The sequence below is a fragment of the Chelonia mydas genome, chromosome 4, assembly GCF_015237465.2.
Source record: "Chelonia mydas isolate rCheMyd1 chromosome 4, rCheMyd1.pri.v2, whole genome shotgun sequence".
NCBI lineage: Eukaryota > Metazoa > Chordata > Testudines > Cheloniidae > Chelonia > Chelonia mydas.
In genome coordinates, this window is record NC_057852.1 from 61218544 (window position 1) to 61232909 (window position 14366).

The 14366-nt window shown below is 38.4% G+C and overlaps 1 protein-coding gene across 5 annotated transcripts in view; it reads left to right on the forward strand.

Moving 5' to 3' along the window:
- LOC102944868 overlaps positions 1-14366 on the forward strand; it is a 99579-nt gene that overhangs the window by 75384 nt on the left and 9829 nt on the right. For 4 of the 5 annotated variants that reach the window (XM_043545868.1, XM_043545867.1, XM_037897447.2 and 1 more), the window contains 4 exons: positions 155-206; positions 6999-7110; positions 11699-11782; positions 13852-13975. In XM_043545868.1, coding sequence (XP_043401803.1) covers positions 155-206; positions 6999-7110; positions 11699-11782; positions 13852-13975 — 372 coding nt within the window. Of the gene's footprint in view, positions 1-154; positions 207-4501; positions 4689-6998; positions 7111-11698; positions 11783-13851; positions 13976-14366 lie in introns of those variants that run through there. The other variant, XM_043545870.1, reaches the window with a different exon arrangement.

Below are 14366 nucleotides of genomic sequence, written 5' to 3' on the forward strand. Positions count from 1 at the left end.
ATGTACCAAAATAGCTCAGAAAAGCACTTCTGATCATAGCTTTTAATTCCTATTCTGTGGATTTTCAAATGCCGAATGATCTTAAAGATGAATAAGCTGACATTTGCATTCATTTCTATTTATATTAATTATATCTGTTGTTTTGTATGTCCAGGTCTCCAGTTCTGAAACCATTTTTCTTCCTTTATCCCAAAAGAAATGTCAAGGTAAGAACTACTCCTTAAGGATGTGATCCTGTTCTCATTGAAGTCGATGGAAAGATAATATTGATTTCACTGGGAAAGAATCAGGTCTTAAAGCTGCAAAATCTATTAGTGAGTTTTATGAAAAGTATATTTTCGTAGCAGATTGTTGTGCCACAAAAAGTGTTATAGCCATCTATCATAGATTAATTTTAAAATATTTCTTTTCTAGTGATTACTGAAACACTAGATTTCTCTCAATAGGTTTCTAGGACTCCTGTCTTTGGATATACACTTGAATATAAAGATAGTTTATGAGAGAGACAATAATTAAATATATTACCTCACTTACCTTGTGTTTCTCATATCCTGGGACCAACGTGGCTACAGCAACACTGCAAACATTATAGTTTATAAATATATTGGCTTAAATTAGTGGCCTTGTTGTAAAGGTAGTGAACTGGGAATCAGGAGATCTGGATTCTAATCCTTTGTGACCTTGGGCAAATCTTTTAATCTCCTTGGGTCTGATTGTACTTTTATGAACACTGGTGCAAGTCAGGAGTGACTGCTGAAATCAATAGAGCTACACTGGTGTAAAACTTGTCTAAGTGAGAGAAGAGTCAGGCCCTTTGTGTTTCAGTTCCTCATCTGTAAAAATGGGAATTGTAATTCCCTACCTTATAGGGGCGTTATAAGACTAAAATAAAGAATGTTTGTGAGAAACTCCACTCAGATACTACAGTAGTGAGGAGTTCCATAGAAATGTCTATGAATAAAGATCAAACTACGTCCCATAGGTCATGTTTAGTTCACAATAAGAGTTTTCTTCAGCCTGTGGAATTCATGTTCAGGTGATTGGACAGCTTGATCTGAAGAATTACAGTGGGTATGGGTATGGGTATGGGTATGTCTACACTAGAGATGGAGGTAGACATACTTGCACTAACTTCACATCTTAGGTAGACATACTTGCACTAACTTCAATCGAGCTAGCACACTAAAAGTAGAAGTGTAGCCATTGCGTTGCAAGTGGTGGGAGAGGCTAGTTGACCAATTACATACTTAGGGTTTCAGACAGGATCATACTTGGGGTGGCTAGTCCATCCCACCTGTAATGTCACCATGGTTATACTTCTGTTTTTAGTGCTCTAACTCAGAGTTAGCACAGGTATGTCTATACAAGCTGGAAATTACCCTTTAGCTCATGGGTTGACATACTTGATGTGATGTAGCCCCACATCTTTTTTGTTATGCTTGCACTTCCTTGCAGTAGATTTAGGTCTTTGTGAGACCAGCTGGAACAGGAGATTAGTCTTTTTGTGAATATAATGTACTTATTCTTCTAAGAAAGCGTTGGTGTCATTGCTCTTCAGATAGGAACTAGTTCCTTTACCCTGTGGAGACTGAAGACCAAACTGCATATATACCCTTCCTCCTCCTGATCATTTACTCAACTTGCTCCTTAAATTTTGGCTATTACTTAAATTTCATAATGAGGCATCCCAAGTGAAATTGCAGCTGATACAAAAGCTTCTTGGCCTATCCAATATCATGAGGTAGACCAACATATATTGACCTTTGGTTAGAGTTTAAGCTCCACGGTGATGGTCTTCTAAATGGTGTGAAGATGGGAAAGCTAGAGGAGATGGCCAAAGGCAGGAAATGAAAGAAGTAAAAGCAAACTAGAAATTGTGAAAAACATTACACCTTTAGCAAAACAATTGAATTAATATTTTTACAGGATTTGCTGAAAGCTAAAAAAAAGTCTTGCCATGGTAAAAATATTTTTCTTTAATAGAAGAAAAATGCCTTTTTCTAAATGGTTACAAGGCAAATCTAACACAGCAAATATTACAACAAAGTGTCAGGTTCGCTATCCTGATCCAGGTGTAACTGAGGAGACTGTTATGTGCAAACAATCGGAAAGACTGTAAGCATTTTGAGACCAGGACCGCGTCTGTGAGTTTATACGGTGCTTTGCACAATAGGGCCCAGATTCCGACTGGGGTTTTTTTTTGCAGTATTGCTGCAATGTAATTTTAATAGTAATTAAAATACTGTAAGCAATTTTTGAACTGCAATAGCAGAAAAAGGAGCAGGCTGGTTGTCACATTTGTTCACTCTGTATGAATTCTGACTTGATTTGATAAAACAGTAGTTCAGTACACTGTATGCCTCTACTAAAGATTAAATTTTAAATGACTGTCAGTACAGCCTAAGGTATTTTATGAAATATCTTGTTGTTGCCAAATCTGATGTACAATAGACCTTAGCCTATTACTGTTTAAATTGATCAGATGAAACCTAAAATTGTTCATTATTTTCCAGACTTGGTAAAATGCCTATTGAAATTAAATAGTAACGTAATCTAATAAGGGCATGTCTACACTTGCCATTTAAAGTGGGGAAAAAGTCCCTTTTTTTGCGCAAAACCCATGGGAGCGTCTACATTTGCCAATGACTTTTTTGCAGTGAAATGCAGAAGGTTCACTGCAAAAAGAAACCCACCTCCATGAGAGGTGTACAGCTCTTACCGGTGATGCTTTTGTGGTGATGTGCAAGTTAAGACACGTTCTTCCTGTTTAGACGGCTTTTGGCCTCCAGAAGATATCCCACAATGCCTAGGTGACCACTCTAGCCAGCAGCTCTGTTGCCAGGTGAACAGACCTCCACCCCACTCCCCCTATAAAGCCCCAGGGGAACTTTGAAACTCCCCTTCCTATTTTCTTGGCATGTGCTCATTTATCTGGCCAGGTGACAGTACCTGCTCCACGGAGCCAACAATTCCCTGCCTGGAGCAATGCTGAGCTACTGGAGCTGATCAGTGATTGGGGAGAGGAGGCTGTGCAGGGACCCAGGATGCTCCCCGATCACCCCACCCCCCTTCCCACAAGACCCATGGTCAAACTGGAGAGAGCTTCACTGTGGGATAGAATCATAGAATATCAGGGTTGGAAGGGACCTCAGGAGATCATCTAGTCCAACCCCCTGCTCAAAGCAGGACCAATCCTCAATTTTTGTCCCAGATCCCTAAATGGCCCCCTCAAGGATTGAACTCACAACCCTGGGTTTAGCAGGCCAAAGCTCAAACCACTGAGCTATCCCTCCCCCCTAAAGTACGCGATGTAAGTGCTGCTAATGTAAACACACTCTGATGCCTGTGGAAGTAAGTGAGAACACAGACCAGCACTTTTCTTTCACTAGTTCCTTATCACCCATGAAACTTACAGTGCAAAAACTCTGCAAGTGTAGACATAGCCTAGCAGAGAAGGAAAAGCAACAGCTTTCTACTTCCTCTTTCCTCAAACAGAGCACCTCAAAAACCTTACTCATTCACCCAGCCTCATCTCATGTATGTTCTCTATTTGATACATTGATACGTTTAACCAACAATGAAACTGTATGTGACCTACCATCATTGGAGCATGTCATTTCATAAATACAAGTCTTCGGTTCAGAATCTGGAGCCATGCATCAACAGTAATGGTCTATGTGTAGACTGTAGCACAGATATGGGATGGATTAACTTCTATAGTGTAGGAGTTTACTTAGGGAGAATCTGATGCCCATTGAAATAAACATACTTCAGCATTTGCCCTAAAAAGGAAAGTATTACATAAGCAGATTTTTGAATGTTTTAATGTTGCTACAATAGAGTCTCTTGTTTTGTGCTCAGGAAATTAGTTTTTGTTTCCTTTTTTGGTAAAAAATGAGGATTGTTGTCTTGCTTATTTCTCTGCTCTTATGCAGTTGTTCCAACTGAGCAGACAGCATTTATGGCTTTACAGCTGAAAAAGTTACCTAACTTTTGTTAGAAGATGGCCTTATTTGAATACATTCGTTTAAAAAAACCTGAAAGCATTTGTCAACCTAACTTTTAAAAGAACTCACCAAAATCCCAGCAAAAATATCTAAGGCAAGAATAGTTTTTCCAGAATATTTTATTACTTATGAGCTCTTCATGTAAGCTTTAGAGATCTTGTTAAAAGTCCACAAATTGTATGTGCTGCTCCAAATGGACTACAGCTTACCAGACAATACTCTCGTGATCTTCAGACCAACATTAGGCGGCGTTCTGTGACATATTTCAACAAGAGAAATGGATAACATTAACTGGTGTGCCCTAGCAAATTTTTTCAGTCTGAACGTGGTTGGTCTCCAACTAGACAATGAGTTTTTACGTCATACTTAAATGAGACAACCTTGTTTTGGTGATCTGAGTTTCCTGGGAGTTTCTCCTTTTCATGTTCTGTTTACCCAAGATAAACAACATGAATATTTATATTTCACTTTTTTGTTTTCATCTCAACATGAAGAAAATTCAGCATCTCTCTCTCTCAGTGCCTCAGCCACCCTTTCTCCTGACTCTCGTCACACCTGCTGTCATAAATATAAAGGGAAAGGTAAACACCTTTAAATCCCTCCTGGCGAGAGGAAAAACCCTTTCACCTGTAAAGGGTTAAGAAGCTAAGAGAACCTCGCTGGCACCTGACCAAAATGACCAATGAGGAGACAAGATACTTTCAAAGCTGGAGGCGGGGGAACAAAGGGTTCTCTCTGTCTGTGTGATGCTTTTGCCGGGACCAGAGCAGGAATGCAGGTCAGAACTCCTGTAAAGAGTTAGTAAGCAATCTAGTTAGATATGCGTTAGATTCTGTTTTGTTTAAATGGCTGATAAAATAAGTTGTGCTGAATGGAATGTATATTCCTGTTTTTGTGTCTTTTTGTAACTTAAGGTTTTACCTAGAGGGATTCTCTATGTTTTGAATCTGATTACCCTGTAAGGTATTTACCATCCTGATTTTACAGAGGTGGTTCGTTTACTTTTCTTTAATTAAAATTCTCTTTTAAGAACCTGATTGCTTTTTCATTGTTCTTAAGATCCAAGGATTTGGGTCAGTGTTCACCTATGCAATTTGGTGAGGATTTTTATCAAGCCTTCCCCAGGAAAGGGGGTGTAGTGCTTGGGGGGATATTTCTGGGGGGAGACGTTTCCAAGTGGGCACTTCCCCTATTCTTTGTGTAACACTTTGGTGGTGGCAGCGTTTAACCTAAGCTGGTAAGAATAAGCTTAGGGGGTCTTTCATGCAGGTCCCCACATCTGTACCCTAGAGTTCAGAGTGGGGAAGGAACCTTGACACCTGCCTAATGATTCAGGGGAGGAGACTTGTCCCCAGAGAGAAGAAAGAGAGAAGTTACTCTGTCCAAATGACAAAAAAAATTGTCTTCCAGGAAGCAACTGATTACTGTATTATATTGCAGAATATGGAGGAAGTTCAATGCATGGTGGGTACAGAGCTAAAAAGCATAAAGCTAAATCACCCAATATTGCCCCAATAAAATATTTCCCTTAAAATGGACTTTCCCTGGGACTGAAGGTGAGCATACTTTGCAACATGCTTCAACTGTTTTCATCGTTCTAGGAATAAATCAGCCAAAGCTCATCCTGGCAAAAGGTTCCTAAGAACTACAATACTTTTTTTAACCCACAAGAAAGATACTGAGTTGCTCCTTGGTGATTGAATTTAGTTCTAGATGCTCTCACCAAAACATCATTTGGATCTCTACATTTAGACTTCTTGTACTGTCTTTCTGTTTAAAGTGGCATTTGTCGTGGCAATCATCTCAACCCGGTACATTTCCAAACTAAAGAGACTATTTGTGGAACTTCACTACTTCACTTGTAATGAAAAATAGTGCTTCATCCAGATCAGTCTTTATCCCTAAGATAGACACAATTTTCCATCATGCTTAAGAAGTGTAGTTTATCCTTCCTTTTACCCCAAGATCATTCATCCTAGTGGAAAAAATATAAGCGCTGTCCTAATTTATCTAAAAAGGACTAAAGCCCTCAGAAATTCATTTCCAATTCATCTTCTGTCAGCCTGCAGTTAAAACTTTGAAATCCACAATTTCTTGATGTTTAAAACTATACATTTTGAAGCTTACAAAACAACAAATGCACATTAGACCAGAATTGTGTCAATGGGTAGAGAAATCCTTTGTATTTTATGAGCTCTGCAAAAAAGGCATTTGATCCTCTGTTCACACTTTTCCTAAGATGCTGCTTTTGGAAGGTTTGAACTGCATGCTAGAAGACCTACTTGCTTCTCACTTACGTTTATTAAACTTCTTGTAAGTAGTTTAGGTATTAATTTAGTTTCCACTGATAAATAAATACATACATACATACACAGAGATTTACTGCTCTTGTCATAATAGTGAACTTGGTCATGAATGATGAAAGACTTCCAATAGAACTGAAAGGCAACACACTGAAAATTAATAAAAGGCATTTCCTTTTATTTTGCACAAAAATTAATCGGTGAAACCTACTGCCATAAAATATCATTAGGTGTTAGAACTTAGGATTCAAAAAGAGGTTTGTCATGAATATGCATAAGAACATTCACAGGTACGAAACATATTATCAACAATTTTAAGGGCTATAAACTTTCAGACTGCAAGGCATAAGCCAACCATTAACTTCCTGGGGCTAGGAAATATATGTCCTTCTATAGGTATTGTAATTGTTCATTATGGCGTTTCTTTCACTTTCCTTTGAAGCATATGGTACTAGCCATGTCAGAGATAAGGTACCCAATTAGATGGAGCCTTTGTTTAACGTGGTAAGGCAAGTTCTATGTTCCTGTATTAAAATAAGCCGTATAGTCTATCACACTTTCAACCACACTTGAAGATGGGTTTTAGGAATAGAGAATTATAAAGCAGAAAGTTTAATAAAATTCATATACATTGCACTGAATTTCTCTTTGTGTAATTTAATAGTTTAAAAATGGGTATTTTTTTCAGATCAACATCTTTTTGAATGGACAGCATGTTGAAACATTTCAGGAAGATCTTACATTTACGTCAGATGCAGTTGTCTCACTTGATTCACCAAAGACTGATGATGAGTTAAAAGGTATATTTGTCTTTAATATTACTGACTTTTCTCTCTAGCTATGATTTATATTTTTTACTAGGTATTCATCTTCTCTGTGTAAACCTCAATGTCATGAGAAATACATGCATAAAATTTTGATTTGTGTGGCCCATTGCACTATCCACGTTTTAGATGCAGGGACAAGAACAACCTTTTTCTAATGGGGACAGAGAGTGGAAAGCACTGCACTGGGAGCACCTCCTGCTTGAAACAGGAGTGTGACACCTACATGTAGTGAGAGAAGTGGGAGAAAAGATGGTGTACAACAGACAAAAAGCCATGTGGCTAACCACTTAGTTTGACTCTGTAAGAGTCCCCAGCCTTTGAGACATGAGTCCCTTTGGGTATGTCTATACCACAGAAGTGTGATTGCAGCATGGATAGACATACTCAAGCTACCTTTGCTCTAGCTGGTTTGAGTAATAATATAGTGAAGTCAGGCAGTACAGACTTCAGCATAGGCTAGCTACTCGAGCATGAGTACAGTTGAGGGCCCTGTGCTGCTTCAGCTTCATTGCTGTGATCACACTTGAGCTAGTTAGATCAAAGCTAGCTCAGATCTTCAGCTACCTGGGCTTCAGTCACACCTGCTAATTGCAGTGTAGACATACACTTTGTTATACATCTCTGGTCACATGTTACTGAGCAAAATACACTCCTGGCTTATCTACCTGAGGGCCTCTGTTTGAAAAAGAAGCCAAACGGGATGGAAAATAAAACAAATTTATATACATCATTAATTTTCATTTATAATTTGATCTGAGGATATATATTGGAAAAAGAATGGTTATTTACTTCGCTTTTGTTCTTCCAAACTTCTTGTACTCATAATAGTACCTAGCTCTTATATGGCATTTTTCATCTGTAGATCTCAAAGCACTGCTAAGATTACTCTATTCTTTTTTGTAAATTTAATTACGTTTACTAAGTTGAAATATTGGCTACACATTGAAATTTTACCTGGACAGTAGTAATTGCAGTAAATCAACAGCAATAGCATGGCATTCCCAAGATATCCCGTGCTCCTTTTGCTTCACTGTTGAGCAGTGTGCATTCTGGGATTTATCTTGCTGTGCATTGTGGGATGCATAGGCACAGGTGATGGAGGGGGGCCTGGCTGGCTTGGTATGCAAATTGGAGGATGTGATGTTTACAACTACCGAAATGACTAACTCCTACCGACAACATATCTTTCCCTGTTCAGAAAATTAGGAAATTCAATGGCAACAAACTGTTGAAGCAAAACTACCTCTGTGTTGTGATCTGTCATCCCCTTGCAGAACGCTGAATTGAGCACCTTCTGAAAACCAGGAAATACAGCATTGTTTGCTAATGTAAATGTAACTCTGCCCTCTTTCAGCAATCTAATACACCCTATTAACATTCACATCTTTACTCTGCCAGTCCCACAGTTGTTGAAATGTACAAGCTCTTCACCTCCTTTTACAACCCATTCATTCTCACCTACAGGATTCCATTTACCACTATGGAAAGATAATAAGGAACAAAAAATGCTCACACCACCTTTCCTCTGGAAAGAGTAGCATGAGTTCTTTGGCTGAGCTGTAGAGCCAGATCAGGCTGGTGAAAGCAGAAGGCAGGAAGGCAGTCAGGGGGTCACCAACAAACTTCCCCAGGCCACAGAGCCATGACCAGAAGAGACAGCCAGAGAGGCCTGAAGGTTGGGGAATGATGGAGAAGTGAAATAGCTGACGTTTCCAGGAGAAAGCTAGAACCAGACCTAAGAATTAAACAAGGATGAGAAGCATCCCAGCTACAGGGTCTAGGGTAAGGGATGGTGAGAGATGCCAAAGCCATACCTGGCAGGTGAAACAGTAAGAGATGCCAGAGCCATACCTGAGAGTCTATGCAGGGTGAGAGATGCTGGAGCTGTACTGGACAGCTGGAGCATGATGAGAGACACCAGACACCTACTGGATGTGTCAATGGACTATTGGGACTTGAAAGACTTAATGTACTCTTCGGACTGTGCTGGAGAATTCTGAATTACGGTTGTGGGAATTTTGTAATAAATTACCCCACAGAGCTAGTTATACTCGAAAAGCTTGCATGGAGTTACTGTGGACTCAGGAAGAAAGGGGAAAGTGAAACAGACTTATCTGTTGTACTGCAGCTTGCCACAGGAGAATGTGGGCAGGCAATCGGCCCCTGGGAAGAGGGAAACTCCGAGTGCCTGGAAGTTGAAAAGGGCCACTATGAGCCCACCCCTATGTCAGACAAACCTGGCGTTCACAGGAAACCAATTCCTATGTTCCTGTCAAATTTATCTAATCAAATTCTTTGAGGGAGTGCCAAAGAAATTCAAGGAGGGCAAAGCAGTGACTGAGCCTGACCTATCTCTCCTCAAGACAAAACTTTCTGTAAAAATAAATATATTTTGAGAATTTGGGGTTCAGAGCTAAAACTGATGGGAGTGTATAGTACTGAAAGTCATAGTGATGGGCTGCTAGTTATCCTGAAAGTAACAATTACCTGGGAACTGAAGGCTTTTCATACACTATTTATTGACAAAATTACCCACTGCATTTTAATAATGTATAATAGATCTGAATATCCCTTTCAGGTCAGTCCAGGATTGTTGTTCTTTCAGGTCTGCCCACCAGAGAAATGTGAGATGTTTTATCAGGCTCTTGTGCTCTATGTTGTCAGATATTCTCAACCTTTAGATTTCATGTTAGAATTGTTTTTCGTAAGGTATATAATTCTTCGTAACACTTTAAAGGAAAATACTAAAGTACATATCTGCCAAGATGTTTGATGTATCTTGAATATCAGGTCTAAATCAGCTGATGCACTATTCTCAAAACTGGCCAAAATGTTCTGTGATATTGGAGCAGGTATAAAATGGGTGATTCTGAGGAGCACACCACTGGGGTATGACTGCCTGAGTAAAGATGGCAGGATTGAAAGTCTGTCGGAGATCAGTACCTAATTGCCATTTGTGCCTTTAAAAACATCTCCTTCTATTTAAAATCTTATCATTTCAAATAGATGCTTTTTAAGATGTGGTTATTTATAACTAACATAGAACCAAATTATACCCTTGGAACTCTGATTTAAATCACGTGCAAATGCTAGTCTGTGGGCAGAATTTGGTCTATAGCTGGGGGTTCCAGGGAGAGTTAAATTAAGATTAGGAAATGGCAACTTGGTCTAATTAGGAAACAAGAAGCTATTGCCCTGTTTAATAAGTGCTGGCAGTCTATTATGTCCCCAATCTGTCAAGGAAATTGTTAATGCTAAATGCTAACAAAACTCATTGCTATCAAATGCCATCTCAGCATCAGGGAGAAATCATGACTCCTGAGATATTTGACATCAACAGTTAAGTGCTAAATCCTGCAATCTTTATTCAAACTCCCATTGGCTTCTCAAAAATGAACTCCAGTGTCAGTTTTCTCTGAGTAAGAACTGTAAGATTTGGCCCTTAAAGGTGAAAGGTGAACTATTTTCTAAAAGTGGCTCAAGGTTTATCTACTTCTGAGGAGTTAAACTGTTCTCATTATGTATGAGACTTAGACCAACAGAGTAGATTCTGAAGGGAATAACTTTAGCAGCATTTTTTCTGTCAGCATTTAGCAAGGAGATGAGAAGTATTTTTCTTATGTTGCTTGGTTTTCTTGAGTGTGAGGGACTCTTAGTTGTCTTTAAATTAGTAGATAAGGGAAATATGTGAAAATGGATTTCAGCAATGCTGCTTACTGTGGCTCTGGGTGGGTGGAAAGGGAATTAACGATTTGCTCTAGCTCCAGAGAGAATGCTGCTTTGGTAGTTTTTCTGAGAAGTTTATGAAATAAAAAACAACTTACTGATAAATAGATGAAAGATACATTTAATGTGGCTAATAATCAATGGAAACACTAGAACGCTTTCTAGTTCTGCTTTGTTTAAAGGGACATTGTCCAAAGACTTGATTCACGTAAAATACTGTTTGATGGAAAGAACAACAATGCAGTTACCAGACACGCAACAAATAAATTAAAAACTGTGATATTTTAATTTTTAAAGGAACACCACATTTAGTTTTCTTTACCAACTATGAAATAGGTACAAATGACTACAAGTGGGATGACTCATGGGGTTGCAGATTCAGCCAAATCAACCAGAGGGTTGGATTGCCCCACAAAAAAATTTATTCAGAAAGAGTGATGTTTGAAAGTGTGTTTTAATGGAGTTCAGCTAACCCATCTTTCCCACCCCCAAATGTTACACCTTTAGGAAACTTCAGCGTGAAAAAACTTAAAATGTTAGACAGTCTAGAAATGAAGTCAATAATTTTCCCATATCCATTAATCCTTTCATTCACTTTTACTCCAACTGACTTGCACTTTTTCTCCAAGGAATAAATTTCCAATATACTATAATACTAAAACACATACAATATTATTCACTTTAAAAATCCTTGTTTCCTACACAATTAAAAGTACAACCTTTATAACTTGATCTTAGTGGAACTACTAGAGACAGTACACAAACGTCAAAGACACCTATTCCGTCAAAATGTACAATGTATTTATTTTATAATTTATTTTGTATTTTTACACAGATCTGCCATGTGGTCCACATACATATCGTTTAGAAGATCTTGCTTATACTAGAAGTGGAGACAAAGGCAACTCTGCAAATATAGGTATTTTTCTATTCTGATGTTGTGATGTAGATTTTCAAAGGCACAAATGGCAACTTAGATGCCTAATTCTTATTGACTTTCAGTAATAGGTGCTGAACTGTCATCTGTGCCTTTGAAAATCTCCCCCGTAATCTGATTCCTTCCTTATTATCTGGATGCTGAAAAGGAAATCTACCCTGTAACATCAGTACTAGTGTTCTCTTAATGAAATATGTTTGCTTTTCTATAGTTTATTTTAAATATCCACGAGAGTGTGTTAGCTGTTTAGTTAATTGATGTTTATCCAACATGTGTTTAAATATAAAGTACATATAAAATATTTCTATATTGTATTGCATACAATACCTCCCACCCCCAGACACACACACACACACACACACACTCTTTTTGTTAAAAGAATGTTGTTGTTGTTGTAACGTCAAGCACTCAAAAGTTAGGAAATGCCAGAATTAAGGTTGTCTGTGCAACCTTATTTCTATTTTCTTGTGCATATGCACTTTAATTATTGATTAATTACATGATCACATACTGTGTTTTCCCCATGTAAATCATATAACGTGTGTGTGTGAGAGAGAATGTGTACCTATATCTATATCTATATAAAAATAAATTGTGTTTGAAAATTTAAAATCTCTATTTACATGTAAGTAATTGTTTTAATTACATTTTGACACCAAGAGGTCTTGTATGCCTGTGCTGCAAACTCATTATATTGATTAGACACCTTCGTGCATTTAAAAAAACATTTCTTCTGTTCCTTACTTCTGCATGCATCAAATGGCTCTCTTACTTGTTGGAAGATGAGAGTGTGTGATGTTCAAAGCTCATTATGAATTAAAGGTGCGTTTGGGATTTGTTTTGCTAACAGGTGTCACGCTATGACTGATAAAGTAGATTATTTATTAATTTATTTGTAAAGGGACCAACATTCTTCTCCCTGGCTGTACAATTGTTTCCTGTTCAATAGTGATGGAATTTGATGATTTCTGTTGTATAACTACACACAGTGACTTCATAGCATTGCAAAACAATGAATGAAAGACATAATTCATGGACTTTCTTGAAATATTCAGAGAAAATATTTCTACAATGAAATTTAAAATAACAGTCCTTGTTCTACAGAGTTAAAGTAACGTCAAGGTCTGCAAACCCTACGGTCGATATAGGCAACCGAATTAGTATGAGAATTTAATGTTCTGCTTGACTGACCCACTGGAGACCCTCAGCTTCACTGTAGCGTTAAACTAACTTTTTGGGAATCTGCTATACCTTGAGAACAGTGGTGCTATGTCCACCCCTGATAACAGATCTCATACATGAAGAGGGAAAAACCATAGATACATCTCTACCTCTGTCATAAATATAAAGGGAAGGGTAAACCCCTTTAAAATCCCTCCTGGCCAGAGGAAAAATCCTCTCACCTGTAAAGGGTTAAGAAGCGAAAGGTAACCTCGCTGGCACCTGACCAAAATGACCAATGAGGATTTTGGGGGGAAAGACGTGTCCAAACTATGTTTCCCAGTAAACCCAGTTAGAGTTTGGTGGTGGCAGTGCATATTCCAAGGACAAAGGATAAAATTAATTTGTACCTTGGGGAAGTTTTAACCTAAGTAAGCTTAGGAGGTTTTCATGTAGGTCCCCACATCTGTACCCTAGAGTTCAGAGTAGGGGAGGAACCTTGACAACCTTCATGACTGATCTTACCATGCTCTGAGGGCTAATCATAATGTGTTCTCCAAACTTCATGAGTTACTCATGGGGAAAGAATCACATACCCTTTACCTGCCCTTTGTCTTTTATCCTTCCTGAATTGGCAAGGACTGTCCTCAACCAGAAAAAAGTTGCAAGAACAACACACGGCAGGATTCCTACATGTCATGCACCTAGTTAGACCTCCACTCCACTGCAGGGCATTAATCTGTTGTTCTAGCTATTTTTGTGTAGCTGTTGATTAACAAGGACCCATATGCATGGTTTCAAATGACAGGTGATCTCAGTCAGTTTTGAAAAATAAAAATATAACTTGTTTAAATTGGTTGTATTCTAACTAACTGTGTTACATGTAATAGGTGTGATAGCACGACATCCCCTCTACTATCCATACCTAAAGAAAACTTTAACTGCTCAGGCTCTGGAGGATTATTTCCAGCATCTTTTAGAGAGAGAACAACCTGAAGAGAAGTTAGTCACAAGGTATGTATCTTTATGACTTGTCCACATTAGCACATCCAGGCATTATGGCAGGAGAGAAATAATTTTCAGTTATTTTAATGTAAAGACACAAATTCAGGTTTGCAGTCTTTATTTTTATGCATACATCATTTGCATGGCATAATTCAATGTACAGGCTGAGCACTCTCCACCTTAAAAAACTCCAGTATAGAGCTGGATGTGGAATGGTAATTCCATCTGTGAATTTGATTTTGTTCCAATTGAAACCAAACTCCAAAAATGTCTGCATTCTCTGCAAAACAGAAATCTGAAGTTTTGTGTCAGAAACATCAAAATAACATTTAGTTTCCAAGTTGTCCAGAGCCCCAGCAGCCTGCCAGGCCAGGGGATGGGACCTTGCAAGCCCTGGCTT